The sequence below is a fragment of the Ursus americanus genome, chromosome 4, assembly GCF_024610735.1.
Source record: "Ursus americanus isolate L20-20 chromosome 4, mUrsAme1.1.p, whole genome shotgun sequence".
In the NCBI taxonomy this organism is placed as follows: Eukaryota; Metazoa; Chordata; class Mammalia; order Carnivora; family Ursidae; genus Ursus; species Ursus americanus.
In genome coordinates this window covers 56,156,676-56,181,028 of record NC_142130.1, presented here as the reverse complement: position 1 = coordinate 56,181,028, position 24,353 = coordinate 56,156,676, and the positions used below count along the sequence as shown (strand labels likewise).

General features: G+C 36.8%; 1 protein-coding gene across 2 annotated transcripts; it reads left to right on the top strand.

The window, feature by feature from the left end:
• Window positions 1-8,060: 8,060 nt before the first annotated feature.
• Window positions 8,061-11,410, top strand: LOC123784323 (olfactory receptor 5H2-like). Of its 2 annotated transcripts, XM_087861301.1 has the most exons (2): window positions 8,064-8,974; window positions 11,392-11,410. In XM_087861301.1, the coding sequence occupies exons 1-2, from the start codon at window positions 8,064-8,066 to the stop codon at window positions 11,408-11,410; spliced, it is 930 nt and encodes a 309-aa protein (XP_087717427.1). The 2 variants fall into 2 exon arrangements, with proteins under 2 accessions (XP_045641610.2, XP_087717427.1); XM_045785654.2 differs by lacking the exon at window positions 11,392-11,410 and having other exon boundaries at window positions 8,061-8,993.
• The last annotated feature ends 12,943 nt before the right edge of the window (window positions 11,411-24,353 follow it).

Below are 24,353 nucleotides of genomic sequence, written 5' to 3'. Positions count from 1 at the left end.
GTGAATTTTATGATCATGGGCCCATTGTTGTACTTCTTTGGCAGTGAAGTAAATGCCTTGGTCAGAAGCAATGTTGTGTGAAATACTATGATCTTGGACAATGGATAAGGAATTCTGTTAATTCCAAGATGATGGTTTTGGTAGAATCAATGAATGCAAGTAAGGTAAATCTATATACAGAATGGGTGGCTATTCCAGTAGGAGAAAAAAACCACTTCCCTTTTATGATGGAAACTTTCCAATGTAGTCAACCTGCCACCAGCTAGAAAGCTGATCATTCCAATAAATGATGATACGTAAGAGACTCAATGTTATCTCGGTTCCTGGCTGACTGAGCACTCAGCAATGGCTGAGGAGACAAGGTGGCCTTAGTAAATGAAGTCCATGATGTGAACACATGCATGACTTCCTTCCCGGACACTCCATCATTTTGTTCATGAACCCGCTGGATGATGACAGAAATGGTTGAAGAAAGAGGCTGATTTTTTGTCCAAAAATAGCTCATTTCATCTACTTGATTTTTTAAATCCTTCTTTGCTGAGATCACCCTTTGATGATAGTTCTTATGAGACACAAATATCTTCATGATTTTTGCCCATTTGGAGAGATGTTTACATACCTCTTCCACAAATTTCCTTGTCTTCAATTTCCTAGTAATATGCCTTCAATGTCCCTGATCACCCAGCAAACCATAAGTCATAGCTCCCGCACTAGAATATAATCACACATCTGGCCATTTCTCCTTCCAAAGTGAACAACCAGGTGCACTGCTCCAAGTTCTGCCACTTGGAAGATTTCCAGTCACCTCTGAGGTACAGGAATATCACAGAGAGTGGTCGTAGTGCTGCAGCTGTCCACGTTTGGATGATGTTTGCATTTTGTGCAGAACCATCTATACACCAGGACCCCATTTTTATTCCCCTCTGTCAACTGCTCATAAAGAATTCCCCATGAGACTATAGGTGCAGGCTGGGAGAGAGAGGCCAGTGTAGCAGGAATAGGGACCATGATCTTTTAGGCCACTTCCTTGAGAGCCTGCTCTGGCTCCTACATGCATAGAGCAGTTTCATTTCGTTTCATGGTGGAGTGCTCCCGTGAATGCCCAATTTAATGTCTTGGTGGATCAAACAACGTCCAGCTTGTATGGTTGCATGTTCAGTTAGTGGCCCAAGGTTAAGCAGTCAGTCTGAACTAAGAGCCTGTAGGAGGCCAATGGCTGTTTCTTAAAACTAGAGTAGTTATCCACTGAGGATGGCAGGGCTGTGCTCCAAAATTCCAACGGCCTGAATTGTGGCTCCCTATAGAGACCTGCCAAAGGCTTCAAAGCCTCCCTAGTGGATCTGCTGCTCAAGCGCCATTGGTTCTGCTGAATCACGTGCAATTGGCGGAACACCACGCACAGCAATTTATACTTGTTTGACAGCCTTTTCCTGTCCTGAGCCCACTCAAAACTAGTGGTTTATCTGGTCACTTGGAAAATGGGCCAGTGTAATACACCCAAACGAGGATGATTCTTTTTCCAGAATCTACCAGAACACACTAGGTTTTGTGGTTCTTTTTTGTTTGAGGGATGGGCCGGCTGCAACAACGTATACTTCTCCTCAGTAGGGAAATGTCCACATGCATTATATCATTGCCCTCCTAGCAATTTCACTCAAGTATAAGGCTTCTTAATTTTTTTTATGTAGGTGCCACACCTGGTGTGGGGTTAGAACTCACAACCCTGAGATCGAGAGATCCATGTTGTACAGACTGAGCCAGCCAGGTGCTCCGAATATTGTTGGATTTATTTCTCACCCTCTCTCATGCACATTTCTTACCAAGAAGCATAGAAGAGTTGCTACTTCTTGCTCACTGGTATCAAACATCATAATGCCATGTGTGTAATGGGCCAGTTTATTATCTTCATGAGAAAGAAAGGCAATAAGATTCCTGAGAAAGATTTGCACAGCATACATCTGGTAATGACTTGTACTTGTATATATGTAGAATTCACAAAACTCACTAAATGAAAAATAATTAACTCAAAAAAATTAACTCAGTTAAAAAATTGGCCAGGATTTGAACACACAGGTCACCAAACAAGATATAAAGATATCAAAACAGGACACAAGAAGTTGCTTTATGCAATGTGTCATCAGGGGAACATATGTTAATACCACAATGAAATACCACAGCACACTGTATAAATGACCAAGGTTGAGAAGACAACTCTCACTGGAAGCAGCATCATAGACATTTTGTGCTCACAGATAGGCAACGAAATGCATTAAGAGATAATCATACAAAATTGAAGAAGTCGGTGAATTTGTTGTTTGTGTGTGTTGAAGCCAGCTCTGCACATCATCCTGCTTAATTCACCCTTCCTCTGAGTTTTCAGAATGACATTAATTTTATCAGTGCTCTTTTCCCTCCTCGATTTTGTCTTCCACAAGCAAAATGTACGGAAGCAAGATAATTGATAAATCAGTCTGCCAAAAAAGATGCTGTTTGCTTTCCCCTAGCCGCCAATCAAGTCCCATGTGAAGGTTGAACACTTTTTCTACTCTTCAAATATGAAATGTCACAAATGAGTAAATTTTTATTTTTCTGAAGGAAAGTTCATTGACAACTTACTTTGCCAATGCACAAAACGGAAACCTGAACTTTACCACCATGTTCACAATCCCTCGTTTCCTTTAAGTTGGGGTAAAAAACAAAGTCTCTGAACTAGCCTCCAAGAGCGTGTGTAATCACACCCATTCTGGCTTCCCTGGCCCCATCTGGTTACTCCTAGTTTCTCCCTTTGTAATTTATCACATTATGCTTCTCGCATGACCTGGGCTCTCTGAGGATCTCGGCCCTCCAATGGCAAAGGCCTTGTGCGTGACACACGTCCAGAGGCAGCAATCACCATGTTAGAAATGGGGATCCTGAGGCCCCCTTTAACAAGCTCTCTCTAGGAGCTTCACAGGCATTATATTTTGAGAAGCACTGAGCTATGGCCCCTCTCACTGTGGTGCTTTGTCTTTGTTTCCCTTTGCACCTACCCTGACCTTTGCCTACTAAGATCTTGCATCAGATTTCAGCTTCAAGTGTGGAGTCATGTCTATGTCTGGAATGTGAGCTGCAGTTTGCATGAGGGAGGAGAACAACTTTTTGGGGGGTTCTTCCTGAAAGGAATCTAGAACTCTGGCCTCAGTAAAATCATGTATGATTAGCTGAGGCAAGAACATATTAATCAAAGCACCCAGAGCAACACCTATTTTATAGACAAACTGATTTGCATAAACATGCCAGAAGTATCAATTGTAGTGGAAAGCAGTGGCATAAGGTGCAATTTCAAGAGTTGCAACTAGAAATGTATACATGACATGATGTTTATGATCTGCAGGCTTAATGCCCGATGGGACTCCTGGACTTCTCACACAGATTCAAACCTGCAATGCCCAGAAGAACAGCTTAGTTTTGTCCTAAAGGAAACCCTTGGGTGCTATTAGAGGAATTTTAGTTTTTCACTCCTTTCTTTTTTTGGCAAAAGCACATTTTTGATGATTGGTTGACTCTTGAGTTCAAAGCAAATTTATATAAATATTTTCCTGAGTTTGGTAAATGAAACCTTCAAAATGAATCAGTGTGGAAACAGTTGCTGCCTATGTTATGGTCATTCCAGTGCTACCGTATTTTTTTCTACTTTTGAAAGCCTAACACTTTGAAGGAATTTCCTCAGGTTTCTTATAAGATGTGGGTAAGACAGAAATGATTTCTATAATATTCATTATACTTTATATATAAAGTTGAAATACAGTTATGTTTATAATAATTTCAAATTAGAATTACAGATGCCAAAAAAAAACAGGTGAATAATGTAAAGCAAGTACTGAATAAGATATTTATTTTATGTTGCTAGTCATAATCTGGATAAACAAAATAGCTCTGAGACTGAATTACTCTCTTTAACAATGTTTTATTATCCCCTAACATAACTATGACTTTACAAGTGTAATGAACGAAAATGTAAAACATTTACAATTTATACTGCATTTAAGTATCAGGTCTTGATTCCTACATAAGAAATCTTCCTGGTTATTCTGATTAAAAGGTCTATTTTGTTTAACCGATCACACTTTCTGATTAAAACTTTTAGGGTAAGTTACTTGTATGTTAACTCTATCCTTTATCCCACTTTTTTTTGGACTATTTTATATGTATGTAGGAAGAAATAGGCAGTAAGTGTTCCCTCATAGCTCCAGCATTTATGGCTTGATAAGTACCACACACAAATTGAACTTCAGAATTTTCAATTATTTAGTGATTTGAGATTGCATGGAAAGAAATCCTTTCCAAATAAATATTTCTTTAATAACTAGAATTACTGGCTTTGGTTCTCTATGTCACTTATATTTCACTCTGGTTTTTGGCTTAATTTTATTCTGCTAAAAAAACTGATGGAGAAAAAGTACTCTCAAATAAAACCAGCAGGATTTCTACAAAAAGGCAGTTCTAATCATTGTAATAAAAAATATAAAGCAAATTTCTAAAAAAAGATTTTATTTATTCATTTGAGAGAGAGAGAGAGGAGAAAGCACACAAGCAGGGGGAGAGGCAGAGGGTGAAGGAGAAGTAAAGTCCCTGCTGAGCTGGGAGCCCGATGTGGGGCTCAATCCTAGGACCTGGAGATCAAGACCAGAGCCGAAGACAGATACTTAACCATCTAAGCCACCCCTATAAAGGAATTTCTAGATATGAGTGGAACTTTCAGGTAGTACTAGTATATATATGAACAGCACAAAGTTTATAAAGTTAAACTGAAAAACTCTTGCATACACATATTCTATAGATAAATAAACTTGGAAATTTGAAGAAGAGAAAAAGAAAAGATTCCAATGTTGACAACTTAAAATGAAAAGCAAAGTTAAGTTAAACATTTACCCCCAAACTCTCTGGGCTTTTCCCTTTTTGTTGTTCATAGCCTTTCTCTGATGTCCTTCCTCCTTTTTCTCTGTCGTGTTTCTCACACTTATCCATCCATGTGTCTGTTTTTCTCTGCCTATTTCTCTTCCTCCACTTGCTAATCTTTTTTAAAAAATTTTTTTATCACTATGTTCAGTTAGCCAGCATACAGTACATCATTAGTTTTGGATGGGTTCCATGATTCATTAGTTGTGTATAACACCCAGTGCTCATCACCACATGTGCCCTCCTTAATACCCATCACCCAGTTACTCCATCCCCCAACCCCCCTCCTTTCTGTAACCCTCAGTTTGGTTCCTGCAGTCCAGGCTCTCATGGTTTGTCTCCCTCTCTGATTTCTTCCCATTCAGTTTTCCCTCCCTTTCCCTGTGGTCCTCCATGTTATTCTTTAAGTTCCACGTATGAGTGAAACCATGTCGTAAATGTCTTTCTCTGCTTGATTTATTTTACTTAGCATAATCCCCTCCAGTTCCATCCACACTTAACCAACTGAGCTACTCAGACGCCCTCTCCTGATCTTTTCACAACCAAAATTTTTCCTTCTTCTTGTCTTGTCTCCTGTCTCTTCTTGATGCCTTCCTCTCCATTTCTCTCTTTTGAAAATGTTATTAAAACAATATTAGGGAAAAAATGTTCTATTTGTCCACCCACAGCAGACATTTAACAACTATCCTCCACATTCTTGGAGTATTTGATACCTTTTCCCTGCTCACTGTTGTACAATTTGTTCCCATTCACTGCTCCTTATTCTCTGACCTCAACTGCATCATGTGATGGAAACTGCTCACACTAAAACCACTAAAAATCTCTTAGTTTCCACGCTCAATCACACCTGTTCACTCCTTGTCCTCCTAGAGCATTTATTTTAAAGTGATTGCACCATAACTTTGTTTTTCTTGACTATCTTCCTCTCTTTATGTTCATGACACTCATCTGTCCTATTTCCCTTCTCTTCTTCATCATTCTGCTCTGTATCCTTTCCTAGTCTCTGTCTTTATTCTCTGCAAGTCAGAACTATTAGCTTCAACAAGAAATTATTTTTTGGAATGGAGTCTAGCATAGACATGCTAGGAGATTAAGGGAATCAGCTGGGGAAAAAAATGGACAGCAACAGAAGGAAGCAAGGCAGTCTGTCGACAGCAAAAATCATGTCCCAACATTGGTTCCATGAGGGCCACTGTCACTGCTGCTGTGTGGGAATGTCACTGTTCACACTGGCAGGGTCACTGGTGTGGGTGCAGGGTACATTTGCTGGAAACTTCATATTGTGCTTTGGCTGCCTTAGCAACTCAAATTCTCTTTTGTCCTTGTCCCTTTTCTCCATCACTCCAAATTCTAGATCCAGTGTGGATGGGTTTTGGTTGCCAAACTTACATTGCAAGTCCCCCACTCTAGTTGTTAGGGGGATAGGAAAGACAGTTGTAGCTCTTTTGGCTCCGAGAGTGGGTGGTAGACATTGCTTGGCTCCGTGACTCTGTGGTAGAAATAGGTCATACATAAGTATGCCTTGAGCTACTCCAATGACTTCCAAGTCATTATATGTAGTAGAATTATACTACAAAGTATATACCACCTGGAGGTTCAGAAGACACCCTCCCTACAAACTGGCATTGCATCCTAATTTCAACGATTTTTTAAAAATTTGAGTATAGTTGACCTACAATGTTACATTCGTTTCAGGTGTACAACTTAGTGATTTGACAAGTTTATAACTCATACTATGTTCACCACAAGTACAGCTACCATCTGTCACCATACATTACTATTACAATATTGTTGACTATATTCCTTACGCTGTGACTTTTATTCTGTGACTTATTCATTCCATACTGGAAGACTATATCTCCCACTCTCCTTCACTCATTTTGCCCATCCCTCCACCTCTACTTCTCTGGCAAATAAGTTGTTCTCTTTATTTATAGGTCTGATTCTGCTCTTTGTTTATTCATTTCTTTAGACTCCACATATGAGTGAAATCATACGGTATTTGTCTTTCTCATTCCAACTTATTTCATTTAATGTAATAGCCTGTTGTGTCAAATGCCATGATTTTATCCTTTTTTATAGCTGGGTAATATTATACACACACACACACACACACACACACACGGAGACACAAATGGACCACATCTTGCTTATTCTTTTGTGTACAGATGGACACTTAGGTTGCTTCTGTATCTTGGCCATTCTAAATAGAATGCAGTAAATGTAGGGGTGCATGTATCTTTCAAATTAGTGTTTTTGTTCTCTTTGGGTAAATGAAAATCTACCTAGTCATCAAGTGTCTCCTCTATTCTTCACCGACCTCCCCTTCACCTCTGATGTGTCACAGAAGTGATGTCTCTACGTTATGAACTCTCTTCCATCTCTCTTTCCATCTTCCCCATCAATCTCAATGTCATTTCACCATGGACAAGCCATGTGACACATATTTGAATTACTTGGGAAGCAAGTGTAAAATACAGATTATTAGATTTCATTCTCTACTCACTAAATCTAATTCTAAAGAAAGCCTCACAGTCTATATTTTGTACAAATATTCCTCAGAGAATTCCAGGGTATAATCTGGTTTGAGAACCAGTGGACAGTAGTTACATCTTCCTGACTAGTATTCATGACCCCAGGTTCACCTCCCTGCAGCCTATTTTCTACACTACCTCGTATTCATTTTAAAAAATCTTATAGTGCCACTCCCTTTTTTTCAGTGAATGCTTCTTCCCTGATGAACAATATTCAAGATCCTTCACCTGCTATTCAACTCCTTTTATTGCCCAGGTTCTTCAAGTTTCTTTCTCCTTCACCCTCTATCCATGTCCTAGACACAGATTTTCCCTTTCATACTCAATTCTATCCCATAAATTTAGCATTTACATACAATGTCCTTAATTTTTCCAATTCTGTTCATTGTGGCACATTTTAAAAACTGAAATAATTGCATTTATTTCCAACCGTCCAAAACGATTCCATCTATTACAGAGGTAATACACAAAATTGAGAGGATATTTCTGAGGTGCATAATTTTATTTCGACTCTCCTCCCTATATTTCATGTTACAAATTGATTTTTTTGTCATTTGTTCAATTTCATTTCAGGCAACACCCAGTGAGGACATGGAAAAGCATAATACAACATTGCTGACAGAATTGATTCTCACAGGACTCACATATGAACCACAGTGGCAAATCCCCCTGTTCCTGTTATTCTTGGTTATATATCTTCTCACCATTGTGGGGAACCTTGGTCTGATTGCTCTCATATGGAATGAAACACAGCTTCACATCCCCATGTACTTATTCCTTGGGAGTCTGGCATTTGTGGATGCTTGGTTATCATCCACAGTATCCCCCAAGATGCTGGTCAACTTCTTTGCCAAGAGCAAGATGATCTCTCTCTCTGAATGCATGATACAATTTTTTTCCTTTGCAATCAGTGTAACCACAGAATGTTTTCTTCTGGCAACAATGGCATATGATCGGTATGTGGCCATATGCAAACCATTACTTTATCCAGTCATTATGTCCAATACCCTGTGCATCCGGCTGATACATTTGTCATTTTTAGGTGGCCTTCTTCATGCCATAATTCATACTTCTTTTTTATTCAGATTAACCTTCTGTAATTCCATCACAGTACACCACTTTTACTGTGACATTATACCACTGTTTAAGATTTCTTGTACTGACCCTTCTATTAATTATCTGATAGTATTTATTTTCTCTGGGTCAATACAAGTATTTACCATTTTGACTGTTCTTGTCTCTTACACACTGGTTCTCTTTACAATCTTAAAAAAGAAGTCTCTACAAGGCATAAGGAAAGCCTTCTCCACCTGTGGAGCCCATCTCTTATCTGTGTCGTTATACTATGGCCCCCTTCTCTTCATGTATGTGCGCCCTAGATCTGCACAGGCAGATGATCAAGATATGATGGACTCTCTATTTTACACTGTCATAATTCCTGTGTTAAACCCAATGATCTATAGCCTGAGAAATAAGAAAGTCATAGATGCACTGAGAAAAATGTTAAAGGAGACTTCCTAGTACTCATAGAACATCTGTTCTTCTTCCATTAGAATAACACAAAAATTTTGCGGATTAGATGTTCCTATGCATTGATTAGTATTCAAAGGTTTTGGAAGTTATAATTGCCCTAGTGTTCAAATGACTTAAGGTGGGACTACAAATAACCATTTTAAATATGTGTGTATATTATTGAATATTATTCAAGTTTTCATGTCATACTAAAATAATTAAGAAAAATATTTTACATGTTTTAATGTTTTCAACATGGCTTCATAAATGCATTAAGCACTGTAATAGTATAAATCCTCTGAAAAGAATTTGAGTATGAGTCTTTTACAGCCATATAGTTGTGCACCTTGAAGACTCACATTGCATTTCCCTCCACATAGGGGTCAGGTTTGTGTTTGAGTGAACAGAGGCAAAAAAGTATAACAAGTGATCCAATTTCAGTCTACCCCTGCCCTTCCTCTCTCACCACTGTTTCCATATACAGCCCTAATGATACTGCTAAGAGTCACACACTAAAATACTCACATCAGTCATTTGTTATAGACTGGTTACTTCTGCATCCTGTTGATATTCTTTTATTTCCCAAACACTGCTGTCAGACTATTCTTCATAAACAGATGTCTAAGTAATATCCCTCTTGAATAGCTTTACAAGGATTGTCATATCTACCAGATTATGTGTTTATATAGCATACATATCTAGAACTCTATATATGCCTACGTATATATTTAATGTTCACGTATATGAATGGATTACATAAATATATCTACATCTATCTATCATCTATCTATCTGTATCTATTATCTATCATCTATCTATCTATCTATCACCTATCTATCATCTATCTATCTATCTATCTATCTATCTATCTATCTATCTATCTATCTATCATCTATCATCATCATCTATCTATCATCTATCTATCTCATATATCATCTTATATCATCTATCTATCATCTATCTATCTATCTATCTATCTATCTAATCTATCTAATCTATCTTTCTATCTTTCTATCTTTCTATCTTTCTATCTTTCTATCTATCTAATCTATATTACCCAGCATTTGTGACCCTGGCAGTATTTGAGGTACTTCCCAATAAAAATCTTGATTTGACTCTGAAGTCTCTTTCCTCACAATTCTTCTGTGGGACACTGTGTTTTACCCCAGATAACTTACTGAAAGCCTTCTGGATGCCTTCTTTTGGTAAATGTTGTTGTTCATGTGGTTTCTCCACACAGAATGCTTCCTCAAACATACTTATCCTCATGTACAACTGAAATGGTGTCCTTACTTCAAGTTCATTCTTAAATGTTCTAGCTTCCTTGATGCATTTCCAGATTATGTTGAAGAAGATAAAAATACTCACTCACTTGAAACATTGCATATTTTATTTATGCCTTGAGGCCACTAATGGCCATATGTCATACTGAGTTTTCTTTTTTTTCTTTTCTTTTTTTAAGATTTTTTTTAAATAATACTTTTTTATTATGTTATGTTAGTCACCATATGGTATATCCTTAGTTTTTGATGTAGTGTTCCATGATTCATTATTTGCATATAACACCCAGTGCACCATGCAATATACGCCCTCCTTAATACCCATCACCAGCCTATTCCATTCCCCCACTCCCCTCCCCTCTGAAGCCCTCAGTTTGTTTCCCAGAGTCCATAGTCTCTCATGGTTCATTCCCCCTTCTGTTTGCCTGCCCCCTTCATTCTTCCCTTCCTTCTCCTACCTATCTTCCTGCTATTTCCTATGTTCCATAAATGAGTGAGACCATATGATAATTGTCTTTCTCTGCTTGGCTTATTTCACTTAGCATAATCTCCTCCAGTCCCATCCATGTTGCTGCAAATGTTGGGTAATCATTCTTTCTGATGGCTGAGTAATATTCCATTGTATATATGGACCACATCTTCTTTATCCATTTGTCTGTTGGTGGGCATCTTGGCTCCTTCCACAATTTAGCTATTGTGGACAATGCTGCTATGAATATTGGGGTGCATATGGCCCTTCTCTTCACTATGTCTGTATTGTTGAGGTAAATACCCAGTAGCGCAATGGCTGGATCATAGGGTAGCTCAATTTTTAACTTTTTAAGAGACCTCCACACTGTTTTCCAAAGTGGCTGTACCAACTTGCATTCCCACCAACAATGTAAGAGGGATCCCCTTTCTCCACATCTTCTCTAGCATTTGTTATTTCCTGCCTTGTCCATTTTTGCCATTCTAACTGGTGTAAGGTGGTATCTCAATGTGGTTTTGATTTGAATTTCCCTGATGGCTAATGATTTTGAACATGTTCTCATGTGTCTGTTAGCCATTTGTATGTCTTCATTGGAAAAGTGTCAGTTCATATCTTCTGCCCATTTTTTGATTTGATTATTTGTTTCTCATGTATTGAGTTTGAGACGTTCTTTGTAGATCTTGGATACCAGTCTTTTATCTGTAGTGTCATTTGCATATATCTTCTGTCATTCCGTGGGCTGCCTCTTAGTTTTTACTACAAAGCTGTGCTCACAAAGACAGCATGGTACTGGCACAAAAGCAGACACATAGACCAATGGAACAGAATAGAGAACCCAGAAATGGACCCTCAGCTCTTTGGTCAACTAAGCTTTGACAAAGCAGGAAAAAACATCCAGTGGAAAAAAGACAGTCTCTTCAATAAAGGGTGCTGGGAAAATTGGACAGCTATATGCAAAAGAATGAAACTTTGCATCAAAACCAGGGATGTACTGTATGGTGACTAACATAATATAAAAAGAAAAAAAGAAGAAGAAGCAGCATTAAACAGATCCCCAGGTAACATGTGCACATGAAGGACTGGGAAGCATTGAGTTAGAGAAGGGCACAGCTGGGACATTGGCACTGCTCCCTGCTCATTAGACTAATAGAAGTTTCTTCTGCTTAACTAAAAAAAATAAAGTTAAATTAAAACTTTAAATAATAAAACAAATGGTGCTACAGCAATTAGACATTCACATGCAAAAAAAATAATAATAACTTCAGTCTAAACCTCACACCTTATATAAAAACTCAGAATAGGGGCACCTGGCTGGCCCAGTTGGTAAAGCATCACTCTTGATCTCAGGGTTATGAGTTAGAGCCCCATGTTGGGTGTAGAGATTACCTAAAAATAAAATCTTTAGCAGGAAGATCGGTATGAGAAGGAAAGGAAGAATGAAGGGGGGTAAACAGAAGGGGGAATGAACCATGAGAGACTATGGACTCTGGGAAACAAACTGAGGGCTTCAGAGGGGAGAGAGGGTGGGGGACTGGGATAGGCCAGTGATGGGTATTAAGGAGGGCACATATTTCATGGTGCACTGGGTGTTATAAGCAAATAATGGATCATGGAACACTACATCAAAAATTAAGGATATACTGTATGGTGACTAACATAACATAATAAAAAATTATTATAAAAAAATTCAAAATAAAAATAGAAAAGTTAAAAATAATAATAATAAAATCTTAAAAAAAAACTCCAAATAGACCATAGATGTAAATGTAAAACTATAAAACTTTAAAACATAGGAGAAACTCTTTAGGATCTAGAGCTAAGCAGAGTTCTTGACACCAAAAGCATTCATAAAAATAAAAATTGATAAATTGGGCTTCATCAAAGTTAAAAAAAAAACACTTTGCTCTGCTAGAGGGAAACAAACCATAACAGACGTTAATGATAGAGAACAAACTGAGGGTTAATGGAGGGAGATGGATGGGGGATGGGCTAGATGGGCGATGGGTATTAAGGAGGGCACTTGTTATAATGAGTTCTGGCTGTTGTAGGTAGGTGATGAATCACTGAATTCTACTCCTAAAACCAATATTGCACTGTATATTAACTGGAATTTAAATAAAAATTTGAAAAACAAAAATAAAAAGATAATATAATGCTAAAAAAAGAAAAGAATGAAACTTGACCACTCTCTCACACCATACACAAAGATAAACTCCAAATGGATGAAAGATCTCTATGTGAGACAGGAATCCATCAAAATCATAGAGAACATAGGCTGCAACCTCTTTGACATCAGCCACAGCAACTTTTTTCGTGACACATCTCCAAAGGCAAGAGAAACAAAAGAAAAAATGAACTTGTGGGACTTCATCAAGATAAAAATCTGTACAGCCAAGAAAACAGTCATACTGAGTTTTCATCTATAAACTTTTTCGTTTTTCATTTCTGTTTATTTTTACTCTTTCAAAGTTTTTATTTTAATCACCCCATGCTTATCTTTAGTATACTCCTTAATCCCCACCACTTATCTTACCTGCCCCCCCCCCCAACCACCTCCCCTCTGGTAACCATGAGTTTGTTCTCAGTAGTTAACAGTCTGTTTCTTGGTTTGTCTCTCTTACTCTTTTCCCCCTCCACCCTATTTGGTTTGTTTCTTAAATGTTACATATGAGTGAAATCATATGGTATTTGTCTTTCTCTGACTTATTCCTCTTAGCATTATACTTTCTAGCTCCATCCGTATCCTTGAAATGGCAAGATTTCATTCTTTTTGATGTTTGAATAATATTCCACTGTATATATATATATATATATCACAAGTTCTTTATCCATTCATGGATTGATGGACACTTGGGCTATTTCCATATCTTGGCTATTGTAATTAATGCCCCTATGAACATAGGGGTGCCTGTATCCCTTTGAATTAGTGGTTTGTTTTCTTTGGGTAAATTCCTAGTAGTACACTTGCTGGATCATATGGTATTTCTATTTTTAACTTTTTGAGGAACTTCCATACTCTCTTCCACTGTACTGCACCAGTTTGCAGCCCTCTCCCCAACAGTGTAAGAGGGTTCCTTTTTCTCCTCATATTCACCAATACTTGTTGTTTTTTATTTTAGCCATTCTGACAGGTCATATCTCATTGTGGTTTTGTTTTGCATTTTGCTGATGAGTGATGAGAGCCTTTTCACATGTCTGTTGGCTATCTGTATGTCTTTTTTGAAAAATGGCTGTTCATGTCTTCTGCCCATTTTTCAATTGGATTGTTTGTTTTTGGGTGTTGAGCTGTATAAGTTCTTTATATATTTTGGAGACTAACTCTGTATTGAATGTGTCATTTCCAAAATCTTCTCCCATTCTGTAGGCTGCTTTTTAGTTACGTTGATTCCTACCTCCTACCTCCCCTCATCAACCCTCAATTTCTTCTCCATAGTCTCTTAAGGCTTATTTCTTTCTCTCCCTTTTTCTCCTTCTCCCATATATTCATGTGTTTTGTTTCTTAAATTTCACATACTTTTGGGATCATATGGTATTTTTATTTCTCTGACTTATTTAACTTAGCATAATACACTTTCTCCATCCATGGCATTGCACATGGCAAGATTTCATTCTTTTTAATGGCTGAGTAATATTCTATTGTGTGTATATAGCACTTCTTCCTTATCGATTCATCAGTTGTTGGGTATATGGGCTCTCTCCATAGTTTGGCTATTATTAAAAATGCTGCTATAAACATTGGGGTGCATGTATCCCTTCAAATCTGTAGTTTTGAATTCTTTGGATAAATACCTAGTAATGCAATTATTTGGTTATAGGGTAGTTCTATTTTTAAGTTTTTGAGGAAACTTTAAACTGTTTTCTAGTGTCTATACCAATTTGTATTCCCACTAACAATGCAAGAGGGTTCCCCTTTCTCCACATCCTTCGCCAACACCTGTTGTTTCTTATGTTAATTTTGGCCTTTGTGACTAATGTGTAAGGTGATATCTCATCATGGTTTTGATTTTTATTTCCCTGATGATGAGTGATGTTAAGCACCTTTTCATGTGTCTCTGCCATCTGGATGTCTTCTTTGGATAATTGTCTATTAATTCTTCTGTTTATTTCTTAATTGGATTATTTGGTTTTTGGGTGTTGAGTTTAATAAGTTCTTTATAGATTTTGGATACTAATCCCTTATCAGATATGTCATTTGAAAATATCTTCTTCCATTCTGTAGGCTACCTTTTAGTTTTGTTGATTGTTTCTTTCACTGTGCCCAAGATTTTCTCTTGATGAAGTCCCAGTAGTTCATTATGCTTTTGTTTCCCTTGTCTCCAGTGACTAATAAGAAGTTGCTACAGCCAAGGCCAAAGAGGTTTCTGCCTGCTTTCTCCTCTAGGATTTTGATGGTTTTCTATCTCACATTTAGGTCTTTCATCCGCTTCAAATATGTTTTTGTATATTGTGTAAGAAATTGGTCCAGTTTCATTCTTCTGCATGTTGTTGTCCAGTTTTCCCAACACCATTTGTTGAAGAGATTGTTTTTTTTCTATAGGATATTCTTTCCTGCTTTGTCTAAGATTAGTTTACTATATAGTTGTGAGTCCATTTCTGGGTTCTCTCTTCTCTTCCATTGATCTGTGTGTCTGCTTTTGTGCCAGTACCATACTGTCTTGAACACTGTAGCTCTGTAATATAGCTTGAAATCTGCAATCATCATGCCTCCAGTTTTGTTTTCTTTTTCAGGATTGCTTTGACTATTTGGGGTCATTTGTGGTTTCATAAAGATTTTAGAGTTTTTTTTTTTGTTTTTTTTTTTGTTTTTTTTTTTTTTTAGCTTGTGAAAAATGCTGTGGTATTTTGATAGGGATTGCATTGAATGTGTAGATAACTTCAGGTAGTATAGACATTTTAGCAATGTTCTTTCAACCCATGAGCATAGATTGCTTCTCCATTTGTCTGTGTCCTCTTCAATTTCTTTCATAAGCGATCTATAATTTTTAGAGTACAAATCTTTTACCTCTTTAGTTGGGTTTACTCCTAGGTATAATAATGTTTTTGGTGCAATTGCGAATGGGATTGATTCCTTGATTTCTTTTTTCTGCTGCTTAATTATTGGTGTATAGAAATGCAAAAGATTTATGCACATTGATTTTCTATCCTGTAACTTTGCTGAATTCATCTATAAGTTCTAGTAATTTTTTTTAGTGGAGTCTTTAGGGTTTTCTACTAGGACGATCATCTCATTGCAAAGAGTGAAAGTTTGACTTCCCTATCAGTTAGGATCCATTTTATTTCTTTTTGTTGTGTGATTGCTGAGGCGAAGACTTCCAGTACTATGTTAAATAGTAATGGTGAGAGTGGACATCCTTCTCTTTTCCTGACATAGGGGAAAGGCTCTAAGTTTTTCCCCATTGAGAATGATATTAGCTATGTGTCTTCATATATGACCTATATGACGTTGAAGTATGTTCCATCTATCCCTACTTTGTTGAAAGCTTTTTATAAGAAAGTTTGCTATATTTTGTCAAATGCTGATTCTGCATCTATTCACAGGATCATATGGTTCTTATCCTTTCTTTTACTAATATGGTGTATCACATTGATTGATTTGTGAATTTTGAACCAACCCTGCAGCCCGGGAATAAATCCCCCTTGATTGTAGTGAATAATTCTTTAATGTACTGTTGAATTTGATTTGCTAATATATTATTGAATATTGAATCCATGTTCATCAAGGATATTTGCCCATAATTCCTCTTTTAGTGGGGTCTTTGGTTTTGGAATCAAGGTAATGCTGGCTATATAGAATGAGTTTGGAAGTTGTCTTTCCATTTCTATTTTTTGGAACAGTTTGAGAAGAATAGGTATAAACTCTTCTTTAAAGGTCTGGTGGAATTCCTCTTTGAAGCATCTGGCTTATGTCTTTTGTTTGATTTTGGATTTTGGATTACCGACTCAATTTCTTTGCTGGTGAGGAGTCTGTTCAAATTTTCTATTTCTTCCTTCTTCAGTTTTGACAGTTTGTATGTTTCGAGGAACTTGTTCATTTCTCCCAGGTTACCAGTTTTGGTTTTGTTTTTTAAGATTTTATTTATTTGAGAGAGAGAGAGAGAGAGATAAGATGAGTGGGAGGAGGGGCAGAGGGAGAAGGAGAATCAGAGACTCTGCTGAGCATGGAGCCCAACATGGGGCTCAATCCCAGGATCCTGAGATCACGACCTTAGCCAAAGTCACATGCTTAACTGACTGAGCCACCCAGGTACTCCTGTCCAGTCTGTGAGCAGACAATTTTTCATAGTATTCTCTTATACTTGTTTGTATTTCTGTAGTGTTGGTTCTGATCTCTCCTCTTTCATTTGTGATTTTATCTGTATAAGTCTTTTTTCTTTTTGATAAGTCTTGCTAGGGCTTTATCAATTTTATTAATTCTTTTGAAGAACTAGCTCATAATTTCGTTAATCTGTTCTGTTTTGTTTGTTTGTTTCTATATCATTTATTTCTGCTCTAATCTTTATAATTTCACTTCTGCTGCTGCCTTTAGGCTTTATTTGTGTTTCCTTTTCTAGCTCTTTTAAGTGTAAGGTTAGGTTTTGTATTTGAGACTTTTCTAAACAGAAAATCAACAAGGAAACAATGGCTTTGATTGATACACTGGACCAGATAGACTTAACAGATATATTCAGAACATTACATTGGAAAGCAGCAGAATACACATTCTTTTGGAGTGCACATGGAACATTCTCCAGATTAGATCATATATTAGGTCACAAATCAGCCCTCAACAGGTACAAAAAGATTGAGAGCATACCATGCATATTTTCAGACTCTAATTCTATGAAACTTGAAGTCAAACACAAGACAAGTAATTGGAAAGACCACAAGTATATGGCGGTTAAAGAACATCCTACTAAAGAATGAATGGGGTAACCAGGAAATTAAAGAAGAAATAAAAAAAATATATGGAAGCAAATGAAAAAGAAAAAAGACAGTTCAATACCTTTGGGATGCAGCAAAGCAGTCCTAAGAGGGAAGTACATTGCAATACAATTCTACCTCAAGAAGCAAGAAAAGTCTTGATTTTGTATCCTGCAACTTTACTGAACTGATTTGTCAGTTCTAGCAGTTTTTTGGTGGAGTCTCTTTTGGGTTTTCTATATAGAGAATCATGTCATCTGCAAATAGTGAAAGTTTTACTTCTTCCTCACTGATTTGGATACTTTTTATTTCTTTTTGTTGTCTGATTGCTGTGGATAGGACTTCCAGTACTACGTTGAATAAAAGTGGTGAAAGTGGACATCCTTGTCTTGTTCCTGACCACAGAGGAGAAGCTTCAGTTTTTCCTCATTGAGGATGATGTTAGCTGTGGGCTTTTCATAGATGGTGTTTACTTTGTAGCAGCATGTTCCCTCTAAACTTACTTTGTTCAGTATTTTTATCATGAATGGATGTAGTATTTTGTCAAATTCTTTTTCTGTGTCTATTGAAATGATCATATGATTCTTATCCTTTCTCTTACAGATGTGATATATCACATTGATTGATTTGCAAAGATTGAACCATTCTTCCAAACCAGGAATAAATCCCACTTGATCATGATGAATGACTTTGTTAATGCAATGTTGGGTTCAGTTTGCTAGTATTTTGCTGAGAATTTTTACGTCTATGTTCATCAGAGATACTGGCCTGAAGTTGTCTTTTTTTGTTGTTGTGTATTTATCTGGTTTTGGTAGCAAGGTAATGCTGCTCATAGAATGACTTTGGAAAATTTTCTTCCTTTTCTATTTTTTGGAATAGTTTGAGAAGAATAGGTATTAACTCTTCTTTAAATGTCTGGTAGGATTTGCCTGTGAAGCCCTGTGGTCCTCAACTTTTGTTTGTCAGGAGTTTTTTGACAACTGATTCAATTTCTTAGCTGGTATTTGGTTTGTTCAACTTTCCCACTTCTTCCTATTTCAGTATTTGTAGATTATATGTTCTCAGGAACTTATCCATTTCTTCTAGGCTGTCCAATATTTGGCATATAATTTTTCATAATATTCTAATCCTTTGTATTTCTGTGACGTTGTTTGTTATTTCTCCTCTCATTTGTGATTTTAATTATTTGGGTTCTTCTGGTTTTTTCTTGATAAATCTGGCTAGAGACATCAATTTTATTGCTCTTTCAAAGAAACAGCTCCTGGTTTCATTGGTCTGTTCTAGTGTTTTTTTTTTTTTTTTAATGTTCTATATCACTTATTTCCACTCTGATCTTTATTATTTCCTTCCTTTTGCTGGCTTTATGTTTTGTTTGTTGCTCTTTTTCTAACTCCTTTCGTTGTAAGGTTAGGTTATTTTAGGTTTTTCTTGAGGTAGGCTCTATTGCTATAAACTTCTTTCTTAAAAATTTTTTTGTTGCATCCCAAAGGGTTTGAACCATTGTGTTTTCATTTTCATTTTTTTCCGTGTACTTTCTAACTTCTTTTTTTATTTCCTGGTTAACCCGATCATCTTTAGTAGCATATTATTTAACTTCTATGTTATTGTGGTCTATTTTTTAAAAATTATTATTAGGTTAGTCACCATACAGTACATCATTAGTTTTTGATGTAATGTTCAATGATTCACTAGTTGCATATAACACCCAATGCTCATCACAACATGTGTCCTCCTTAATATCCATCAGCTGGCTACCCCATCCCCCACCTTCTCCCCTCTGAAACCCTTAATTTGTTTCCTGAAGTCCATAGTCTCTCATGTTTTGTCTCCCTTTCTCATTTCTTCCCCTTTACTTTTCCCTCCCTTCCCCTATGGTCCTCTGTGGTATCCCTTATGTTCCACATATGAGTGAAACTGTATAACTGTCTTTCTCTGCTTGACTTATTCCATTTAGCATAATCTCCTCCAGTCTCATCCATGTCAATGCAAATGTTGGGTAATAATCATTTCTGATGGCTAAGTAATATTCCATTGTATATATGGACCACATCTTCTTTATCCATTCATCTGTTGAACAACATCTCAACTTTTTCATCAGTTTGAATATTGTGAACATTGCTGCTATGAATATTGGGGTGCATATGCCCTTTCTTTTCACTACATCTGTATCTTTGGGGTAAATACCTAGTAGTGCAATTGCTGTGTCGTAGGGCAGCTCTATTTTTAACTTTTTGAGGAACTGCCATACTGTTTTCCAAAGTGGCAGTACCAACTTTCATTCCCACCAACAGTGTAAGAGGGATCCCCTTTCTCTACATCCTTGCCAACATTTGTTGTTTCCTGCCTTGTTAATTTTTGCTATTCTAACTGGTGTAACGTGGTATCTTATTGTGGTTTTGATTTGAATTTCCCTGATGGCTAGTGATGTTGAAAGTTTTTTCATGTGTCTGTTACCATTTACTCTTATAAATGAAAATTTCTGATCACCTAGAGCACTGATGCTTATATCAATTGGCAGTGTCTTCTTTTACACTGAATATTAATGTTCTTCCTAATAGTATTGGTAAATGGTTCAGTGGATGACTGACTGGTTCAGTATGGTGACTAACATAATAAAAAATTATTATAAAAAATAAAATCATGTATGATTAGCTCAGATAAGATCATACTCTTCAGAGCACTCAGAACATCAAAATTTATACATTGAAATTTGCATAAATATGTCAGAGGTGTCATTAATAGTGGAAAATAGGGACATAATATACAATATCTGTGATGACTTGATGTTTATGATTTCAGAGTCTCTAATGCCATATGAGATACCTAGACTTCTCATACAAGTTCAAATCTACAATGCCCAGAAGAATAATTTAGTTTTGTCCTAAGGAGAAGCCTTGGGTGCTACTGGGAGAATTTAATTCTTCATTTCTTCCTCTTCTGGCAAAAAGCCCACAGTTGTACAACTGGTTGACTCTTGTGCTTGAAAGAAATTGATATAAATAACACTTTCCTGAGCTTGTTAAATGAAGCCTCCAAAGTGAATCAGTGTGCAAGGAGTTGCTACCCATGCTATGGTCATTTCAGGACTACTGTGTTTCTTATCTACTTCAGAAAGCCTAACACTTCAAATGAATTTCCTCAATTTCTTATAAGATATGGGTAAGAGAGAAATGATTACTCTTAAAGTCATTATTCTTTATATATAAAGTTGATATACTATTACATTTATAATAATTTTAGATTGGGTTTACAAGCGCCAAAAAGCCAGGTGATTAATAGAAAACAAATAGTGAATAATTTACATATTAAATTTTAATGACTGTCTCTAGTAAAGCAAAATAGCTGCAAGACTGAATTAATTCCTTTAACAATGTTTTATTATTGATTAACATACCTATAACGACTTTATAAGTATTCAGGAGCTAGAGTCTTAAATAATTTAAAGTACATTTAAAAATCATTTCATAATGATTCCTATGTAAGAAACCGTTCTGCTTATTCTGATTAAAAGCTCCAGTACGTTTAAGTGGTCACATTTTCTGTTTTAATCTTTTAAGGTAAGTCACTTGCATGTTAACACTATCCTATCTCCCACTTCTGACAAGTGTTTCATTGACTATATACATGTAGCAGGAAATAGGCAGTACGTGCTCCCTCTTTGCTCTATTCAGGATTTATAGCTTAATACGTACCTACATAAACTGAATTTGAGATTTTTTAATTATTTAGTGATTAAGAATTGCCTAGAAAAGAGACTTTTCCAAATAAAAATACATTTACCAAGTGAAATTATTGGCTTTGTTATTTATATCACCTGTATTCCACTCCATTTTGGCTCAATCTTATTCTGCTAAAACACTGGTAGAAGAAAGGTGCTCTCAAGTAAAACCATAAGGATTTCTAGAAAAAGTCAGTTCTAATCACTGTAATAACACATGTAAGGAAACTTTTAAATATGAAAAACTTTTCAGTCAGTGCTAATATATTTTTGAACAAAGTTTTGAAATAAAATCTGACCTAAAAATCTCTTGCACACACATATCGATAGAAAAATAAATTTGGAAATTTGAATTAAAAACAAAAAAGAATGAACAGATTCCCAATGTTGACAACTTCAAATGACAACCAGGGTTAAAGTAAACATTTATCCCCAAACTCTGGGCCTTTCCTTTTTTGTTATCCTTAGTCTTTTCTGATACATTCTTTTTTTCTTTTAAGGATTCACTTATTTATTTTAGAGAATTAGAGAGAGAGTGTGCAATTGGTGGGAGGGACAGAGGGAGAGAGCAAATCCTCAAGCAGACTCCCCACTGAGTGCAGAGTCCAATGTGTAACTCAATCCCAGGACTCTGAGGTCATGACCTTAGCTGAAATCAAAAGTCATGTCTTAACCCGCTGAGCTACCAGGTACCACTGATGTATTCTTTTTTTTTTATTTTAAAGATTTTATTTATTTATTTGACAGAGATAGAGACAGCCAGTGAGAGAGGGAACAGCAGGGGGAGTGGGAGAGGAAGAAGCAGGCTCATAGCAGAGGAGCCTGACGTGGGGCTCGATCCCATAATGCCGGGATCACGCCCTGAGCTGAAGGCAGATGCTTAACTACTGTGCCACCCAGGCGCCCCACCCCTGATATATTCTTAATCTTTCTTCTTTGCTTGTCTTTTCTGCACTTATCCATCCACGTGTCTATTATTCTCTGCCTATTTCTGTTCATGCATCTTGTGATCTTCACCCACCCAAACTTCTTCTGCTGACTTCTTTCTCTTTTTCATGGCTTCCTCTCTATTTCTCTTTTGAGAACTCTTATTAAAACAATATCAAGGAAAAATGTTCTATTTGTCCACCTGCAGTAGACATATAACACCTGTCGTCTACATTCTTGGAGTAGTTAATGTCACTTTCCTGCTCACTGTGGTGCAACTTTGTTACCCATTCACTGCTCATTATTCTCCGGCCTCCACTGCATCACATAACAGAAATTGCTCTTGTTAAAGACACTAAACACCTCTTAGCTTCCATGCTCAATCACACCTGTTCACTCCTTGTCTTAGTAGAGCATTTATTTTAGTGATTGTCACCATAATTTTTTTTGTCCTTCTTGAGTATCTTCCTCTTTTTGTTTTCATGATGCTCATCTGTCCTGCTTTCCTTCTGTTCTTGATCATTCTGCTTTGTATCCTTTCCTGGTCTATCCCTGTGTTTATTCATTGCCAGTCAGAACTATTAGTTTCAACAAGAAATTATTTTTTGCAATGAAATCTAACATAGAAATACTGGGATTAAAGAAATCAGCTGGAAAAAAATGAGCTTTGCCTGGCACAAAGATTATGTGTTAGAAAAGAGGATCAGGTTGGCTGTCTAAAAGTGACATCTTCACTCCCCTTTAATATACTTTGTCAGTTTAGTTACTCACCATTTTCTTCACTTTATGTATTCTCCAATAGATAGGTATACATAAGTATGCCTTCAGTCTACCCCAATGACTTCCAATTCATGGTTTGTAGTAGACTAAAACTACAAAGTACACATGCACTGGATGTCCACAAACTGGCACTGAATCTAAGTTCTCAAATTTTGACAAGAAAAATACCAGTTGCCAAGTGACTCCTCCATTCTACACTGACTAACTCTTTACCTGCAATGTGTCAGAGAGGCATTGCATCTACCTTCGGAACTCCTTTCCATCTGTCTCTTCATCTTCCCATCAATCTCAAATCCATTTAACACATGGATTATCCATGTCACATGTGTTTGAGTCACCTAGAGATCAAGTAGAATACAGATTATTAGCCTTAATAATTGATTCACTAAACTAATATCTACAATAAATCCTCAAATCTATATTTTGCATAAGAGTTTCCCCAGATAATTCCAATGTGTAATCTGGGGAACCTTTTATGCAAAGTATAGATTTGAGGTTTTACTCTAGGTTCTAGTTTGAGAACACTAAAGAGAAATAGTCACTTCTTCTTGACTAGTATTCCTTATTTCTTTTTTTTTTTTTTTAAGATTTCATTGATTTATTTGACAGAGAGAGACAGCCAGCGAGAGAGGGAACACAAGCAGGGTAAGTGGGAGAGGAAGAAGCAGGCTCCCATGGAGCAGGGCACCCAATGTGGGGCTTGATCCCAGGACCCTGGGATCACGCCCTGAGCTGAAGGCAGATGCTTAATGACTGAGCCACCCAGGCACCCCCTTGACTAGTATTCCTGACCCTAATTTCACCCTATCTGTAGCCTATTTTCTACACCACCACATATTCATTTAAAAAATAATCTACCAGTATTGCTCCCTTCTCTTAAGTTTCAGTGCATGCTTATTCCCTGATGAATAATGTTCATGATCCTTCACATGCTATTTACCTCATTTTATTACTGAGGCCCTTCAAGCTGCTTTTCCCTTCACCCTACATCCACATCCCAAACATAAAATTTCTGTATCACACCCATCCTATTGCATAAATTTAGGACATATTACAATGTCTTTCATTTCCACAATTCTGTTCATTGCTGCAAATTTTAAAAATTGAGATAATCACACTTATTTTCAAGCCCTCAAAATAGATTCCAAGCAATACAGAGGCAATAGACGTAATCAAGAGAGTATTATGATGTGCATAATTTTATTTCAACTCTCCTCCCCATGTTTTTATGTTATAAATCGAGTGACTTTTTCCCCATTTACTAAATTTCATTTCAGGCAACACCCAGTGAGGAT

Coding starts and splice junctions, on each gene's coding strand:
- LOC123784323 (XM_087861301.1), top strand. CDS start 8,064: ATGGAAAAGCATAATACAACATTGCTGACAGAATTGATTCTCACAGGA.